General features: G+C 42.9%; 1 protein-coding gene across 1 annotated transcript in view; it reads left to right on the top strand.

Annotated features, from left to right (window-relative positions):
• Positions 1–19,651, top strand: part of LOC118378776 (polycomb group RING finger protein 3) — a 46,959-nt gene that overhangs the window by 13,806 nt on the left and 13,502 nt on the right. Inside the window, exons 2-6 of the mRNA XM_035765762.2 lie at positions 5,914–6,017; positions 8,732–8,849; positions 9,351–9,447; positions 13,544–13,599; positions 13,954–14,061. Coding sequence (XP_035621655.1) covers positions 6,003–6,017; positions 8,732–8,849; positions 9,351–9,447; positions 13,544–13,599; positions 13,954–14,061 — 394 coding nt within the window. The 5' untranslated portion in view covers positions 5,914–6,002. The remainder of the gene's footprint in view (positions 1–5,913; positions 6,018–8,731; positions 8,850–9,350; positions 9,448–13,543; positions 13,600–13,953; positions 14,062–19,651) is intronic.

The following is a 19,651-nucleotide window of genomic DNA, read 5'->3' as shown; positions in this document are numbered from 1 at the left end:
TGAAGCATCAATCACATTGCCTGTGTATTGAGGACCACATTAGTTATAGACCCAGTTCACTCGGAGCAGTTTGGACAAGCATTCACTCTAGATTGGCTAGATTGACTTGTCAATGGTGGGTCAATGTGGTGTTCTCTGACATCCAGTGTCGTGTTGAATGCCTCCATCAGGAACCTGCAGGTGTTGCGGTTCAACCAAACCTTCAGTACCTTAATTCATACATGGGAAGTTCATAGGATCATGTCAATTTGGGTGTCAAATAAAAGCCTATATTTTTGAGAAATGAAGGCGTATGTACATTTTTCAGCCATTTTCCACCCATTAGGGAAAAGCAAATGGCTTTGTTATCTGGTCAAACAGATGGAAAAGGAGTCTTAGAAAACCTCGACCTGAATAAGTCTTAAAATGTATCAGAAATACATCAAAAGACAATAAAGACCCCATGTCAAATAATATCAATAAGAAAGAGAAATTGTTTACATTCTGTAAGTTCAAGAATTGTTGCCTTGTAATTCTGTTATAAGTAAAGGTAGACCTACCAATTAGTTTGTGTTTTTAAAGATATCAAGTTTGTTTATAATAATAATAATAATATATGCCATTTAGCAGACGCTTTTATCCAAAGCGACTTACAGTCATGTGTGCATACATTCTACGTATGGGTGGTCCCGGGGATCAACCCCACTACCCTGGCGTTACAAGCGCCATGCTCTACCAACTGAGCTACAGAAGGACTTATTAAGTGAATTACAGAAAAATCTGGAATCAAATTACTGCAAAGAAATTTGCTACAATCATAGTAGTCACAAACCACTGTTGGGTCACCTGCTTACTGTCCTCCCTTCCACTGCCATACTGTTATGTTCAGCTCATAACTATTTTCTTTGTCTTTCTGTTATCTGGTGGTCAAAGCAAGACTATGAAAACAGTCTGGGCAACTTCTCCCTCTCACTTTTCTTCTCTCTCTCTCTCTCCAGTTAATACCACCTCTCCCTGCTCTTCCTGACACCTACCACCTACCCTCTTTCCATTTACTGTAACCAGCAGCCGTACCCACTGAGCACCGGCTGACAATGGACATCCGTGGATGTCGAAAAGTGGTTGAAATTTGGTCAGTCTGCACAGGCCAAACCAAATCTGAACCAATCATAGACGTTCGATGTTTCACAAGTTTGGACAGTACAGGACACTGCACTTATAGTAGATCACAATAGAGAACAGTACAGTAAAGGAAAGTAGAGTACATTATAGTACTGTACAGTATAGTTCAGTACAGTAGAGCACACTAGAGCAGAGTACAGTATAATGTACTGAACTCTACTGTGCTGTGTTGTTCAGTGCTTTACTGTGCTCTAGAGTGATGTCCAAACTTGTGAAACATAGACGTCTATGATTGGTTCAGATTGTTTCAAATGTGGTCTTTTTTGGGAGCGGAGTCCATTACAATAAATGCCAGTGTTTAGAATATGCAAAATAAATATGCAAAATAAGGATATTCCATATTACTACGTTCGTTTACCTATTCGGGATACATCACCATGAAGAGAATGACATTCATATCCAGAATTCTGCATTTGTGTACAGTACAGATCAGGGACCCATGATGTAATCCCGTTACCGGGTGTAAATCCACTTCACCTACTGTAGATCAATAACCAAAATATTTATTTTTGCAAACTCAAGGTGTCTTTCTTTCAGCAGATGTTTTTGAATCTTAATTGGGAGAAGAAATTTAACAGAGTTTCTGGAAAACCCGGTCACATAAAACACTTAGGGAGATTTTACAGTAATTCTGTTACCAAACTTTGCATTTGCACAGTTCTTCCAGTAAATGTGTTTTTGTGAAAGTCCTTGTACATAGAATTGTATGGTTTGTTAAACTTTGAAATCAATGTTTTTTGTTTGGCGTACATTTTAAAATGAAAAATCTGAGTCAAAGCGTAATCCCGGGAACCGTGGAATTGCCCTTATGGTCTTATCAACTTGGAATTGTCCTACATTCATTAATGAAGCACTCTCGTTCAGTTGTCTCTGTAAGAGGCTTGGTCCGGAGTCGAACAGGTCTTGAGAAAAATGTAATTGAAAGCAAGTAGTAAATACAACCCAGTAGTAAACAAAACACAGGGTTACAACACTGGGTCATTTTGATACGGCAGGAGGTAAACACGTCCTGGGTCATTTTGATACGGCAGGAGGTAAACACGTCCTGGGTCATTTTGATACGGCAGGAGGTAAACACGTCCTGGGTCATTTTGATACGGCAGGAGGTAAACACGTCCTGGGTCATTTTGATACAGCAGGAGGTAAACACGTCCTGGGTCATTTTGATAAGGCAGGAGGTAAACACGTCCTGGGTCATTTTGATACGGCAGGAGGTAAACACGTCCTGGGTCATTTTGATACGGCAGGAGGTAAACACGTCCTGGGTCATTTTGATATGGCAGGAGGTAAACACGTCCTGGGTCATTTTTGAACACGTCCTGGGTCATTTTGATACGGCAGGAGGTAAACACGTCCTGGGTCATTTTGATATGGCAGGAGGTAAACACGTCCTGGGTCATTTTGATACGGCAGGAGGTAAACACGTCCTGGGTCATTTTGATACGGCAGGAGGTAAACACGTCCTGGGTCATTTTGATACGGCAGGAGGTAAACACGTCCTGGGTCATTTTGATACGGCAGGAGGTAAACACGTCCTGGGTCATTTTGATACGGCAGGAGGTAAACACGTCCTGGGTCATTTTGATATGGCAGGAGGTAAACACGTCCTGGGTCATTTTGATATGGCAGGAGGTAAACACGTCCTGGGTCATTTTGATACGGCAGGAGGTAAACACGTCCTGGGTCATTTTGATACGGCAGGAGGTAAACACGTCCTGGGTCATTTTGATACGGCAGGAGGTAAACACGTCCTGGGTCATTTTGATACGGCAGGAGGTAAACACGTCCTGGGTCATTTTGATACGGCAGGAGGTAAACACGTCCTGGGTCATTTTGATACGGCAGGAGGTAAACACGTCCTGGGTCATTTTGATACGGCAGGAGGTAAACACGTCCTGGGTCATTTTGATACGGCAGGAGGTAAACACGTCCTGGGTCATTTTGATACGGCAGGAGGTAAACACCCTGGGTCATTTTGATACGGCAGGAGGTAAACACGCCCTGGGTCATTTTGATATGGCAGGAGGTAAACACGTCCTGGGTCATTTTTACGGCAGGAGGTAAACACGTCCTGGGTCATTTTGATATGGCAGGAGGTAAACACGTCCTGGGTCATTTTGATACGGCAGGAGGTAAACACGTCCTGGGTCATTTTGATACGGCAAGAGGTTAACACGTCCTGGGTCATTTTGATACGGCAGGAGGTAAACACGTCCTGGGTCATTTTGATACGGCAGGAGGTAAACACGTCCTGGGTCATTTTGATACGGCAAGAGGTTAACACGTCCTGGGTCATTTTGATACGGCAGGAGGTAAACACGCCCTGGGTCATTTTGATACGGCAGGAGGTAAACACGTCCTGGGTCATTTTGATACGGCAGGAGGTAAACATGTCCTGGGTCATTTTGATACGGCAGGAGGTAAACACGTCCTGGGTCATTTTGATACGGCAGGAGGTAAACACGTCCTGGGTCATTTTGATACGGCAGGAGGTAAACACGTCCTGGGTCATTTTGATACGGCAGGAGGTAAACACGCCCTGGGTCATTTTGATACGGCAGGAGGTAAACACGTCCTGGGTCATTTTGATACGGCAGGAGGTAAACACGTCCTGGGTCATTTTGATACGGCAGGAGGTAAACACGTCCTGGGTCATTTTGATACGGCAGGAGGTAAACACGCCCTGGGTCATTTTGATATGGCAGGAGGTAAACACGCCCTGGGTCATTTTGATACGGAAAGAGGTAAACACGTCCTGGGTCATTTTGATACGGCAAGAGGTTAACACGCCCTCGGTCATTTTGATACGGCAGGAGGTAAACACACCCTGGGTCATTTTGATACGGCAGGAGGTAAACACGCCCTGGGTCATTTTGATACGGAAAGAGGTAAACACGTCCTGGGTCATTTTGATACGGCAAGAGGTTAACACGCCCTCGGTCATTTTGATACGGCAGGAGGTAAACACACCCTGGGTCATTTTGATACGGCAGGAGGTAAACACGCCCTGGGTCATTTTGATATGGCAGGAGGTAAACACACCCTGGGTCATTTTGATATGGCAGGAGGTAAACACGCCCTGGGTCATTTTGATATGGCAGGAGGTAAACACGCCCTGGGTCATTTTGATACGGAAAGAGGTTAACACGTCCTGGGTCATTTTGATACGGAAAGAGGTAAACACGTCCTGGGTCATTTTGATACGGCAGGAGGTAAACACACCCTGGGTCATTTTGATACGGCAGGAGGTAAACACACCCTGGGTCATTTTGATACGGCAGGAGGTAAACACGCCCTGGGTCATTTTGATATGGCAGGAGGTAAACACACCCTGGGTCATTTTGATATGGCAGGAGGTAAACACGCCCTGGGTCATTTTGATATGGCAGGAGGTAAACACGCCCTGGGTCATTTTGATACGGAAAGAGGTTAACACGTCCTGGGTCATTTTGATACGGAAAGAGGTAAACACGTCCTGGGTCATTTTGATACGGCAGGAGGTAAACACACCCTGGGTCATTTTGATACGGCAGGAGGTAAACACACCCTGGGTCATTTTGATACGGCAGGAGGTAAACACGCCCTGGGTCATTTTGATATGGCAGGAGGTAAACACACCCTGGGTCATTTTGATACGGCAGGAGGTAAACACGCCCTGGGTCATTTTGATATGGCAGGAGGTAAACACGCCCTGGGTCATTTTGATATGGCAGGAGGTAAACACGCCCTGGGTCATTTTGATATGGAAAGAGGTAAACACGTCCTGTCAACGTACTTGCAAGTGCTCTGCAACTGAATGCACTTGTTCAACCCTGACAGTCTGGCAACTGTTACAACAACTGTGTTACATGGTTTGGTGCGCAGCCCAGGTGATAGGGAACCCCTAATAGATGCTCAGCAGCCTTCCTTCACTCACCTCAATGGAGTAAGTGGACTGATGCCATGGTCTGGTGAGCAGACAAAAGCACACAGGCAGACTTGTATTGTCCCAGACCGAGTAAAAGAGAATTCACATTTAAGATCAATAGGCTAGAAAAAGCGGTGGGAGTCCATCTCATGCCAAGTCAAAGAGGTTTTTGGAGCTCACTACTCAAAGCGTTCTGGCTCAGAATGGGTAGTGAATCTCTAGGCCTCTGTCTAATAGAGTGACTAAGTACTGCAATACGTCAGTCCTCGTGTCATGTGGGGACACCACTTTTTCTCCTGGAAATATTAGGTCCAATGTTTATTTTTAGGCTTTACTGGATCTGAAGTTACTTTAAATATGGTTCTTATTTTGTTAAATTAATTCAGGGACGTCTCCACTTCATACAGTGTTCTCATTGTGTAAATGTTGTTTCAATAGTCTGAGCACTTTCCCAGGTTCATTTCAGGTTTGTAGATCAGTGTCCCAAAGATGGTGGGTCACAGCCAACTCTTAAGCGGTTGCGGTTCAAGATAAGCCTGATATCAAGCAGATCAATTCTGTGCTCCAATATTTGTCTGATCTCAGTTTAGTTCTCGATTGGGATAAGGCTAGAATGAGCCTCTCTAACTCCTGTCCTGGAGAGCTGCTGGGTGAGTACAGGCTTTTGTTCCCGTCCAGTGGTAACACATCGGTATTCCAACACTGCTCTCCGGGTTAGGAGTTGGAGGACCCTGGGCTAGAAACACTGTTTTATCCCATGGTACAAGGGACTTTGGGGGAACCACCACTGCTGTAGAACACAAAGAATTCTAACCGTGTTGTTGTCTTTCTGCGTTCTCTCCTAGCCACATGAAAGGGCATCCGTGATGCGGAGCTAACACCACCTCGTGCCTGCAGGAAGAGACGTGGCTGCCAAATAATCCCCAGTCAACACATGGCGGCATTAGGGGTAAGCCAAGACAATCACCCTCCATGAATGGAGTTTCATGTCTCGGCCTCACTCACTCTGTCTGTCTGTCTGTCTGTCTGTCTGTCTGTCTGTCTGTCTGTCCCTCCCGTGCAACACGGAACCCATACCGACGTGCATACATTTATTTTGTCACCCTACACCAAACGTGATCACGACACGCAGGTTAAAATATCAAAACAAACTCTGAACCAATGACATTAATTTGGGGACAGGTAGAAAAGCATTAAACATGTATGGCAATTTATCTAGTTAGCTTGCACTTGCTAGCTAATTTGTCCTGTTTAGCTAGCTTGCTGTTACTAGCTAATTTATCCTGGGATATAAACATTAGGTTGTTATTTTACCTGAATTGCACAAGGTCCTTTACTCTGACAATTAATCCACACAAAAACAGTCAACCTAATAATTTCTAGTCATCTCTCTTCCTTCCAGGCTTTTTCTTAATTTAACTTATATGGTGATTGGCATCTAAACTGTCATAGTATTACCACGACAACCGGCAACAGTTCGTCTTTCAATCACCCACGTGGGTATAACCAATGAGGAGATGGCACGTGGGTATCTGCTTCTATAAACCAATTCAGAGATGGGAGAGGCAGGACCTGCTTCTATAAACCAATGAAGAGTTACTTCTATTTTAGCCCTTGGCAACACAGACGCTCGTGGACGCGCGCGAGCAGTGTGGGTGCAATAATTGAATAACATCGATTTCTACATTTATTTTGCGATGCGAGCGGTGTGGTCAGCCTATAAGAGTTTAACGTGGGCATGTCTCATTGCCACCAGTTGCGAAGCAGGCATTGTAACATAGAACATAGATCCATGTCTGTCTGTCTGTCTGTCTGTCTGTCTGTCTGTCTGTCTGTCTGTCTGTCTGTCTGTCTGTCTGTCTGTCTGTCTGACTGACTGACTGACTGACTGACTGACTGACTGACTAACTGACTGACTGACTGACTGACTGACTGACTGACTGACTGACTGACTGACTGACTGCTTGTTTCCCTGCCTGCCTGTCTCTGTCTGTCTGTCTGTTTTTCTCTCTCGACAGTGCCTTGAGTAACCCCTTGACTTTTTCACGTTTTGTTGTTACAGCCTGAATTTAAAAGAGATTGAGATTTTCTGTAGCTGGCCTACAAACAATAGCCCATAATATCCAAGTACAATTATGTTTTTAGACATTTTTTTTACAAATAAATAATAAATGAAAAGCTGAAATGTCTTGAGTCAATAAGTATTCAACTCCTTTGTTATGGCAAGTCTAAATACGTTCAGGAGTTAAAATGTGCTTAACAAGTCATGTAATATTACATGGACTCACTTTGTGTGCAATAATAGTGTTTAACATGATTTTTGAATGACTACCTCATCTCTGTACCCCACACATACAATTGTCTGTAAGGTCCCTCAGTCGAGCACTGAATTTCAAACCCACATTCAACCACAAAGGACAAGGAGGATTTCCAGTGTCTCACAAAGAAGGGCCCCTATTGGTAGATGGGTAAAAATTTAAAAAGCATATATGGAATATCCCTTTGAGCATGGTGAAGTTATTAAGTACACTTTGGATGGTGTAAATACACCCAGTTACAACAAAGATACAGCCGTACTTTCTAACTCAGTTGCCGGAGAGGAAGGAAACCGCTCAGGGATTTCACCATGAGCCAATGTTGACCTTAAAATAGTTACAGAGTTTAATGGCTGTGATAGGAGAATACAATGTTGTTGATCCAACCTCAGTTGTTACTCCACAATGCTAAGCTAAATGACAGAGTGAAAAGTTGGAAGCCTGTATAGAATTGAAATATTCCAATACATGCATCCTGTTTGCAATAAGACAGATGTGCAAAAGCATGGTGGTGGCTGCATCATGTTATGGGTTTGCTTATCATCGGCAAGGACTAGGGATTTTTTTTGTATTAAACGAAAACCGAATAGAGCTAAGCAGGCAAAATCAGGCAAAATCCTAGAGGAAAACCTGGTTAAGTCTGCTTTCCAACAGATATTGGGAGACAAATTCACCTTTCAACAGGACAATAACCTTAAACACAAGGCCAAATATACACTGGAGTTGCTTACCAATACTACATTGATGTTCCTGAGAACCCTAGTTCCACTTTTGACTTAAATTGTCATGAAAGTTTATGGCAAGACTTGAAAATGCCTGTCTGGCAATGATCAACAACCATTCTGACAGAGCTTGAAGAATTGGAAAAAGAATAATGTGCAAATGTTGCACAATCCTGGTATGGAAAGCTCTTAGAGACTTACCCAGAAAGACTCACAGCTTTAATCGTTGTCAAAGGTGATGTTATTGACTCGGGGGTGTGAATACTTATGTAAATGAGACATTTCTGTATTTAGTTTTCAATACATTTGCAAAGCTTTCTAAAAACATGTTTTCACTTTGTCATTATGGGGTATTGTGTGTAGATGGGTGTGAACACACAATTCAGTCTGTAACACCACAAAATGGGGATTAAGTGAAGGGGTATGAATTCTTTCTGAAGGCACTTTGTACAAAGCAGTACTCTGCATGACCTTGAAACAAATGAGTTGGACAGTTGACAGGTCTTTATCTTTTAGTCTTTTTTCAAAACTGAATTGGGAGGTAACCCTTAGAATGTACAAAATCAACAAAACAGAACAACTTGAGTTTGGACTCAGCATGTTTTTTTTGTCCTTCTTCTCCCCAGAACCCTGAGACGCTAACCAGGAAGATCAAGTTGTGGGACATCAACGCCCACATCACTTGTCGCCTGTGTGAGGGGTACCTGATAGATGCCACTACTGTCACGGAGTGCTTACACACTTGTGAGTACCTGCCGATGGAACTCATACACAGTCTTCAGATAGTAACACTGCTCTTGTATCTTTATGAGGGCTTCATGCATAAGGTTTCATACAAGAATATCAATTTTCGTTGTCACAATAAAGTGTAATTATCACAACAATCAAGCAAACCTCCCCACAAAGTAGTTGTAGTAATGATAGAGATGTATTTGTGTGAATGTCAGTGACAACGCAAGTAATGTATTAGGTCAGTCATGCCCTAGAGGGAGCCATTGTACCACACGTGGAAAGTCTTCGTTTACCAAATGTCAATGTAGAGTGTACAGTAGATAGCTTTAATCATAATCCTCTGGTGAAAATGACTTTCTCTCAACAACCCCCAGACATGAAGCAACGAGACTCACATTGTCCAAAAACCCCTCTCTCCAAAAAGCTTCACTTTTTTAAAACCTAAAAGATAGGAGAACAAGGCACCCATAATGCTGATCATGGAAGGGGCGTGTCTCTCTGTGTGTCTTCCAGTCTGCAGAAGCTGTCTAGTGAAGTACCTTGAGGAGAACAACACCTGTCCCACGTGCAGGATTGTCATTCACCAGAGCCACCCACTGCAGTACATCGGGTGAGTGAGCAGCCTGGACATTAAACCACTTTCCCCTTACCCGCTCAGTGTTGGGTTTCATCAGTGTGCGGCACAGAGACCCACCACTAGGGGGCAGCAGCACTGTCCAATGAACAATGTCGTGTCAAAGGAGAGGGGAGTGGAGGGGGAACACACAACAACAGAATACATGCATATATACATGTACATGCACACGCACACGCACACACACACACACACACACACACACACACACACACACACACACACACACACACACACACACACACACACACACACACACACACACACACACACACACAAGAGACTGTTGTCCATCTGTTGGCCGGTGTTGGGGCAGTAGGTTCTAATTAGTATTGTGGCCACTGGGATGTTCGCCAGCTTAAATGTCTACCTGCTATTTAGTCATTAGGCATGTGCCCCTATTTTAATGGAAAGGCCCATCTCGGAGTAGTTGTTTGTTTCAAATAAAAAGCTCATGAATGCCAAACATTTAAACAGGTGAAAGATACATCAGTGCATTATTTTTTTAAACACAAATCATGGAACAGGTTCAAACTAGGTGTGAGAGGCAGAGATCAAAACAACTTCTACTACTACTGGTGCTGAGAGGATGAAAACTCATGCAATCTAACCATATTTCATGCAAATACTTTTGGGCTTATGATGAACTGATACAGTTGTACTACGCTAATATATATGTGTGTGTCTATATATATATATATATATATATATATATATATATATATATATATATATATATATATATATATATATATATATAATACCAGTCAAAGGTTTGTAGAATAATAGTGTAGAATAATTGTAGAATAATAGTGAACACACCAAAACTACGAAATAACACATATGGAATCATGTAGTAACCAAAAAAGTGTTAAACAAATCCAAATATATGTTACATTTGAGATTCTTCAAAGTAGCCACCCTTTGCCTTGATGACAGCTTTGCACACTCTTGGCATGCTCTTAAACAGCTTCATGAGGAATGCTTTACCAACAGTCTTGAAGGAGTTCCCACATATGCTGAGCACTTGTTGGCTGCTTTTCCTTCACTCTGCGGTCCAACTCATCCCAAACCATCTCAATTGGGTTGAGGTTGGGTGATTGTGGAGGCCAGGTCATCTGATGCAGCACTCCATCACTCTCCTTGGTCAAATAGCCCTTACACAGCTTGGAGGTGTGTTTTGGGTTATTGTCCTGTTGAAAAACAAATGATAAGTGCAAACCAGATTGGATGGTGTATCGCTGCAGAATGCTGTGGTAGTCATGCTGGTTAAGTGTACCTTCAATTCTAAATAAATCACTGACAGTGTCACCAGCAAAGCACCCCCACACCATCACACCTCCTCTTCCATGCTTCATGGTGGGAACCACCATCATCCGTTCAGCTAATCTGCGTCTTACAAAGACATGGCGGTTGGAACCAAAAATCTCAAATTTGGACTCATCAGACCAAATGACAGATTTCCACCAATCTAATGTCCATTGCTCGTGTTTCTTGGCCCAAGTAAGTCTCTTCTTATTTGTGTCCTTTAGTAGTGGTTTCTTTGCAGCAATTCGACCATGAAGGCCTGTTTCACGAAGTCTCCTCTGAACAGTTGATGTTGAGATGTGTCTGTTACTTGAACTCTGTGAAGCATTTATTTGGGCTGCATTCTGAGTTAACTCTAATGAACTTATCTTCTGCAGCAGAGGTAACTCTGGGTCTTTCTTTCCTGTGGCGGTCCTCATGAGAGCCAGTTTCATCATAGCGCCTGATGGTTTTTGCGACTGCACTTGAAGAAACTTTAAAAGTTCTTGAAATTTTCTGCATTCACTGACCTTCATGTCTTAAATTAATGATTGACAGTTGTTTCTCTTTGCATATTTGAGCTGTTCTTTCCATAATATGGACTTGGTCTTTTACCAAATAGGGCTATCTTCTGTATATTCCCCCTACCTTGTCTCAACACAACTGGTTGGCTCAACTGCATTAACCTCTTGAATCTAGGGGGCACTATTTTCATTTTTGGAAAAATAACGTCCCCAAAGTAAACAACTATTTTGTCAGGACAAGATGCTAGAATATGCATATAATTGACAGCTTAGGATAAACACTCTAAAGTTTCCAAAACTGTAAAAATATTGTCTATGATTATAACAGAACTAATATTGCAGGCGAAAGCCTGAGAAAAATCCAATCAGGAAGGGACTCTTATTTAGAAAGCTCTGCGTTCCTATGCGTTCCTATTGAGCAGTGAATGAGATATCAACCATATTCCCTTTTCTATGGCTTCCCTAATGCGTCTAGTGTCACAATACATAGTTTCAGGCTTTTATTTTGAAAAATGAGCCTAAACGTCAACATTGCGTCAGTGGTCAGCTGAAGTCTCTCAGAGTGTTTGGTGCGTAAAGGACAAATGCGGATATTGTTTCTCTCTCCTACTAAGAAAGCCACCAGTCCCGGTTGATATATTATCGAATAGATATTTGAAAAACACCTGGAGGATTGATTATAAACAACATTTTCCATGTTTCTGTCGATATTATGGAGCTAATTTGGAATATTTTTTGGCGTTGTCGTGACCGGTCGATTTCTCAGCCAAACGTGAAGAACAAACGGGGCTATTTCGCCTACAAAAATAATATTTTTGGAAAAATGGAACATTCGCTATCTAACTGGGAGTCTCGTGAGTGAAAACATCCGAAGCTCATCAAAGCTAAACAATTTAAATTGATTGCTTTTATGATTTTCGTGACAAGGTTGCCTGCTGCTAGCTAGTCATAATGCTATGCTAGGCTATCGATAAACTTACACAAATGCTTGTCTTGCTTTGGCTGTGAAGCATATTTTCAAAATCTGAGATGACAGGGTGATTTAACAAAAGGCTAAGCTGTGTTTCAATATATTTCACTTGTGATTTCATGAATAGGAATATTTTCTAGTAATATTTATGTCCGTTGCGTTATGCTAATTAGTGTCAGTTGATGATTATGCTCCCGGACCCGGGATGGGTAGTATCAAGAGTTAAGAAGGAAAGAAATCCCCCAAATGAACTTTTAACAAGGCACACCTGTTAATTGAAATGCATTCCAGGTGACTCATGAAGCTGGTTGAGAGAATGCCAAAAGTGTGCAAAGCTGTCATCAAGGCGAAGGGTGGCTACTTTGAAGAATCTCAAATATAAAATATATTTAGATTTTTGAAACACTTTTTTGGTTACTACATGATTCCATATATGTTATTTCATAGTTTAGATGTCTTCACTATTATTCTGCAATGTAGAAAATAGTAAAATAAGGAAAAACCCAAGGAAAAACCCTTGAATGAGTAGGTGTGTCCACACTTTTGACTGTTACTGTATATATATATATATATATATATATATAATATATATATATATAAAACATTCCTGATACGGCATATTCTCCCAAAAATGAAGGGTATGTGTCATCATCGAGCATTAGGAAATCTTGCACATTGCATATTTAAGCGAAAAAGTAATTTAAGCTCCATCCACCCCCACGCCCCTGTGCATTCAAGGGTTCTGTCAAAAAGTTGTCGCACCTTGATGTGTTTAGGCGAGTCAAAGTTTGGCTACCGCCGTGGTAAGGGGTCGGGTCTCGCCAGCCTTGGGGAGAGAATCAGCTAATTGTGGTCCTGAGCAGAAAATAGATGGAATGACCTTCACTCCAGATTGCAGGAACACCACATATATTTCCAGGGTCCTCGTGCCATCACAACACACCCCACTGGGTCCTGTTAGTCACAATGCTTTTCAGCTGTTGAAATAGAGTATGGTCACTGCTGTGCTGGGCAGTGGTTGAGGCGCTGCGTTTAGCCGTCACTCGCTGTTTCATGGTAAAGGGTGTTCACACATCAAGCATATGCTGCTGACATTTAGGAGGTGTGTATGATCAGCATTTATGTATTTCATCTTTTTACAAATCGAATGATCTTAACTGTCTCGCCAACGTCAGTTACAGTAAAATAAAAGCTTCCGAACAAGACCGAGTAAGCAGGGTATAACATATCTTAAACTGTCAGTATAAATTGTTAGATTTCTCATTTCTAGATTTCATCTCTTTTCCTCTAGCCATGACCGGACAATGCAAGACATTGTCTACAAGTTGGTGCCGGGGTTACAAGAGGGTAATTATCTCATATTGGCTTATCTTCTTCCTTGTCCCTTCACCAATAACATTAAACTTTCACTATTATTCTCTGCCCATACACATCTCTCAACCCTGTTTCCTTACAATCTGTTTGTACCGTGAGATTGAGGCGGAGTTACTGAATAACTAACATCCCAAAGCACATAGCCCTGGAATATCTATCAAGGATTTGACATGTGCATTCACTGACGTATCTGAGGGACTGTAATGAGAAAAATACTGCTCCATATCAGACTTAAAGAATCCCTAGTGACAGGCACCTTCAGCCAAAGCAAGGCCTTAATTCTCCCTTGTGTCTCTCTCTCTCATTCCCTCCTCCCCACTCCTGCAGCGGAGATAAAAAAACAAAGAGACTTCTATCAGAAGCTGGGAATGGATGTGCCCGGGGACATCAAAGGAGAGCTGTGCAGCATGAAACATCTAGATCCTCAACGCAATGGTACAGCCCAGCTCACCTTGCCGGAACCCAGGCACACACATCTCATCATATCCGTCCTCTATTTTCCTCCACTTAGTATCGCCTTGTTTCTTGATTCAGCCCAACCCAATCAGTGTGAGAAAGTGGCGGTGGCTGTAATGCACGGCCGCATTCCATCCCAGCCCGACACTGAGGGTTTTTGTAAACGCGTGCCCAGAGGGTCGTCACAGAGCAGACCTAATCGCTTGCTTAATAACCTTTCTGATTTCTTGTAATTAACGCTCAAATGGAAGTGGAACTGCTCTCGTGCTACCCCCCACAGTCGCTGTAGGTTGGGCTGAGCCATGGCTAACACACTTACATTGACAGAATCCTAGCAGAAATTAAACCCTTGTCTGCACTCACTGCCCAGCAAAACAGAGATAGTGTGGAGCTCGTGGGCTAATGACAGACGGCAGCTCCTGCTCCCAGATTTCCTGAGAGCCAAACCCCGAAGCGGGGAATGACATGAGTGTGCTAATGGATGCATCTATAATGGCACCTTCACTTCAAGGGCTCAAAAAGGCTTTCACTGTCATATTTTTGTTCTGTCTATTTCTCTCACTGTTGTGTTCTCTTTCTCTTACTTGTTATCTCTCGTTTCGTCTTTCTTTCTTCCTCTCTCGCTCTTTCTCTTTCACATGCCGACTCTTTACGACAATATCCTCCGTGAAGACAAATATGTTTTTAGATGGTCAACAAGTTATGTAAAAGCTAATTCACTGAGAAAAATACATTCTCTGTGAATCGTACTCAGATTAGCCCACTAGTTTCTCTGTGACATGTAGTACGCAGATTAGCCCACCAGTTTCTCTGTGACATGTAGTACTCAGATTAGCCCACCAGTTTCTCTGTGACATGTCGTACTCAGATTAGCCCACTAGTTTCTCTGTGACATGTAGTACTCAGATTAGCCCACCAGTTTCTCTGTGACATGTAGTACTCAGATTAGCCCACCAGTTTCTCTGTGACATGTCGTACTCAGATTAGCCCACTAGTTTCTCTGTGACATGTAGTACTCAGATTAGCCCACTAGTTTCTCTGTGACATGTAGTACTCAGATTAGCCCACCAGTTTCTCTGTGACATGTCATACTCAGATTAGCCCACCAGTTTCTCTGTGACATGTAGTACTCAGATTAGCCCACCAGTTTCTCTGTGACATGTAGTACTCAGATTAGCCCACCAGTTTCTCTGTGACATGTAGTACTCAGATTAGCCCACCAGTTTCTCTGTGACATGTAGTACTCAGATTAGCCCACTAGTTTCTCTGTGACATTTAGTACCCAGATTAGCACACCAGTTTCTCTGTGACATGTAGTACTCAGATTAGCCCACCAGTTTTTCTGTGACATGTAGTACTCAGATTAGCCCACCAGTTTCTCTGTGACATGTAGTACTCAGATTAGCCCACCAGTTTCTGTGTGACATGTCATACTCAGATTAGCCCACTAGTTTCTCTGTGACATGTAGTACTCAGATTAGCCCACAAGTTTCTCTGTGACATGTAGTACTTAGATTAGCCCACCAGTTTCTCTGTGACATGTCATACTCAGATTAGCCCACTAGTTTCTCTGTGACATGTAGTACTCAGATTAGCCCACCAGTTTCTCTGTGACATGTAGTACTCAGATTAGCCCACTAGTTTCTCTGTGACATGTAGTACCCAGATTAGCACACCAGTTTCTCTGTGACATGTCGTACTCAGATTAGCCCACTAGTTTCTCTGTGACATGTAGTACTCAGATTAGCCCACCAGTTTCTCTGTGACATGTAGTACTCAGATTAGCCCACTAGTTTCTCTGTGACATGTCATACTCAGATTAGCCCACTAGTTTCTCTGTGACATGTAGTACTCAGATTAGCCCACCAGTTTCTCTGTGACATGTAGTACTCAGATTAGCCCACCAGTTTCTCTGTGACATGTCGTACTCAGATTAGCCCACTAGTTTCACTGTGACATGTAGTACTCAGATTAGCCCACCAGTTTCTCTGTGACATGTAGTACTCAGATTAGCCCACCAGTTTCTCTGTGACATGTCATACTCAGATTAGCCCACTAGTTTCTCTGTGACATGTAGTACTCAGATTAGCCCACCATTTTCTCTGTGACATGTAGTACTTAGATTAGCCCACCAGTTTCTCTGTGACATGTAGTACTCAGATTAGCCCACTAGTTTCTCTGTGACATGTAGTACCCAGATTAGCACACCAGTTTCTCTGTGACATGTCGTACTCAGATTAGCCCACTAGTTTCTCTGTGACATGTAGTACTCAGATTAGCCCACCAGTTTCTCTGTGACATGTAGTACTCAGATTAGCCCACTAGTTTCTCTGTGACATGTAGTACCCAGATTAGCACACCAGTTTCTCTGTGACATGTCGTACTCAGATTAGCCCACTAGTTTCTCTGTGACATGTCATACTCAGATTAGCCCACTAGTTTCTCTGTGACATGTAGTACTCAGATTAGCCCACCAGTTTCTCTGTGACATGTAGTACTCAGATTAGCCCACCAGTTTCTCTGTGACATGTCGTACTCAGATTAGCCCACCAGTTTCTCTGTGACATGTCGTACTCAGATTAGCCCACTAGTTTCTCTGTGACATGTAGTACTCAGATTAGCCCACCAGTTTCTCTGTGACATGTAGTACTCAGATTAGCCCACTAGTTTCTCTGTGACATGTCATACTCAGATTAGCCCACTAGTTTCTCTGTGACATGTAGTACTCAGATTAGCCCACCAGTTTCTCTGTGACATGTAGTACTCAGATTAGCCCACCAGTTTCTCTGTGACATGTCGTACTCAGATTAGCCCACTAGTTTCACTGTGACATGTAGTACTCAGATTAGCCCACCAGTTTCTCTGTGACATGTAGTACTCAGATTAGCCCACCAGTTTCTCTGTGACATGTAGTACCCAGATTAGCACACCAGTTTCTCTGTGACATGTCGTACTCAGATTAGCCCACTAGTTTCTCTGTGACATGTAGTACTCAGATTAGCCCACCAGTTTCTCTGTGACATGTAGTACTCAGATTAGCCCACTAGTTTCTCTGTGACATGTAGTACCCAGATTAGCACACCAGTTTCTCTGTGACATGTCGTACTCAGATTAGCCCACTAGTTTCTCTGTGACATGTCATACTCAGATTAGCCCACTAGTTTCTCTGTGACATGTAGTACTCAGATTAGCCCACCAGTTTCTCTGTGACATGTAGTACTCAGATTAGCCCACCAGTTTCTCTGTGACATGTCGTACTCAGATTAGCCCACTAGTTTCACTGTGACATGTAGTACTCAGATTAGCCCACCAGTTTCTCTGTGACATGTAGTACTCAGATTAGCCCACCAGTTTCTCTGTGACATGTCATACTCAGATTAGCCCACTAGTTTCTCTGTGACATGTAGTACTCAGATTAGCCCACCATTTTCTCTGTGACATGTAGTACTTAGATTAGCCCACCAGTTTCTCTGTGACATGTCATACTCAGATTAGCACACAAGTTTCTCTGTGATATGTAGTACTCAGATTATCCCACCAGTTTCTCTGTGACATGTAGTACTCAGATTAGCCCACCAGTTTCTCTGTGACATGTAGTACTCAGATTAGCCCACTAGTTTCTCTGTGACATGTCATACTCAGATTAGCCCACTAGTTTCTCTGTGACATGTAGTACTCAGATTAGCCCACCAGTTTCTCTGTGACATGTAGTACTCAGATTAGCCCACCAGTTTCTCTGTGACATGTCGTACTCAGATTAGCCCACTAGTTTCACTGTGACATGTAGTACTCAGATTAGCCCACCAGTTTCTCTGTGACATGTAGTACTCAGATTAGCCCACCAGTTTCTCTGTGACATGTCATACTCAGATTAGCCCACTAGTTTCTCTGTGACATGTAGTACTCAGATTAGCCCACCATTTTCTCTGTGACATGTAGTACTTAGATTAGCCCACCAGTTTCTCTGTGACATGTAGTACTCAGATTAGCCCACTAGTTTCTCTGTGACATGTAGTACCCAGATTAGCACACCAGTTTCTCTGTGACATGTCGTACTCAGATTAGCCCACTAGTTTCTCTGTGACATGTAGTACTCAGATTAGCCCACCAGTTTCTCTGTGACATGTAGTACTCAGATTAGCCCACTAGTTTCTCTGTGACATGTAGTACCCAGATTAGCACACCAGTTTCTCTGTGACATGTCGTACTCAGATTAGCCCACTAGTTTCTCTGTGACATGTCATACTCAGATTAGCCCACTAGTTTCTCTGTGACATGTAGTACTCAGATTAGCCCACCAGTTTCTCTGTGACATGTAGTACTCAGATTAGCCCACCAGTTTCTCTGTGACATGTCGTACTCAGATTAGCCCACCAGTTTCTCTGTGACATGTCGTACTCAGATTAGCCCACTAGTTTCTCTGTGACATGTAGTACTCAGATTAGCCCACCAGTTTCTCTGTGACATGTAGTACTCAGATTAGCCCACTAGTTTCTCTGTGACATGTCATACTCAGATTAGCCCACTAGTTTCTCTGTGACATGTAGTACTCAGATTAGCCCACCAGTTTCTCTGTGACATGTAGTACTCAGATTAGCCCACCAGTTTCTCTGTGACATGTCGTACTCAGATTAGCCCACTAGTTTCACTGTGACATGTAGTACTCAGATTAGCCCACCAGTTTCTCTGTGACATGTAGTACTCAGATTAGCCCACCAGTTTCTCTGTGACATGTCATACTCAGATTAGCCCACTAGTTTCTCTGTGACATGTAGTACTCAGATTAGCCCACCATTTTCTCTGTGACATGTAGTACTTAGATTAGCCCACCAGTTTCTCTGTGACATGTAGTACTCAGATTAGCCCACTAGTTTCTCTGTGACATGTAGTACCCAGATTAGCACACCAGTTTCTCTGTGACATGTCGTACTCAGATTAGCCCACTAGTTTCTCTGTGACATGTAGTACTCAGATTAGCCCACCAGTTTCTCTGTGACATGTAGTACTCAGATTAGCCCACTAGTTTCTCTGTGACATGTAGTACCCAGATTAGCACACCAGTTTCTCTGTGACATGTCGTACTCAGATTAGCCCACTAGTTTCTCTGTGACATGTCATACTCAGATTAGCCCACTAGTTTCTCTGTGACATGTAGTACTCAGATTAGCCCACCAGTTTCTCTGTGACATGTAGTACTCAGATTAGCCCACCAGTTTCTCTGTGACATGTCGTACTCAGATTAGCCCACTAGTTTCACTGTGACATGTAGTACTCAGATTAGCCCACCAGTTTCTCTGTGACATGTAGTACTCAGATTAGCCCACCAGTTTCTCTGTGACATGTCATACTCAGATTAGCCCACTAGTTTCTCTGTGACATGTAGTACTCAGATTAGCCCACCATTTTCTCTGTGACATGTAGTACTTAGATTAGCCCACCAGTTTCTCTGTGACATGTCATACTCAGATTAGCACACAAGTTTCTCTGTGATATGTAGTACTCAGATTATCCCACCAGTTTCTCTGTGACATGTAGTACTCAGATTAGCCCACCAGTTTCTCTGTGACAT

Source organism: Oncorhynchus keta, chromosome 4 (assembly GCF_023373465.1).
Source record: "Oncorhynchus keta strain PuntledgeMale-10-30-2019 chromosome 4, Oket_V2, whole genome shotgun sequence".
Lineage (NCBI taxonomy): Eukaryota > Metazoa > Chordata > Actinopteri > Salmoniformes > Salmonidae > Oncorhynchus > Oncorhynchus keta.
The sequence above is the reverse complement of the archived record's forward strand: the minus strand, read 5'-3'. Positions and strand labels throughout refer to the sequence as shown.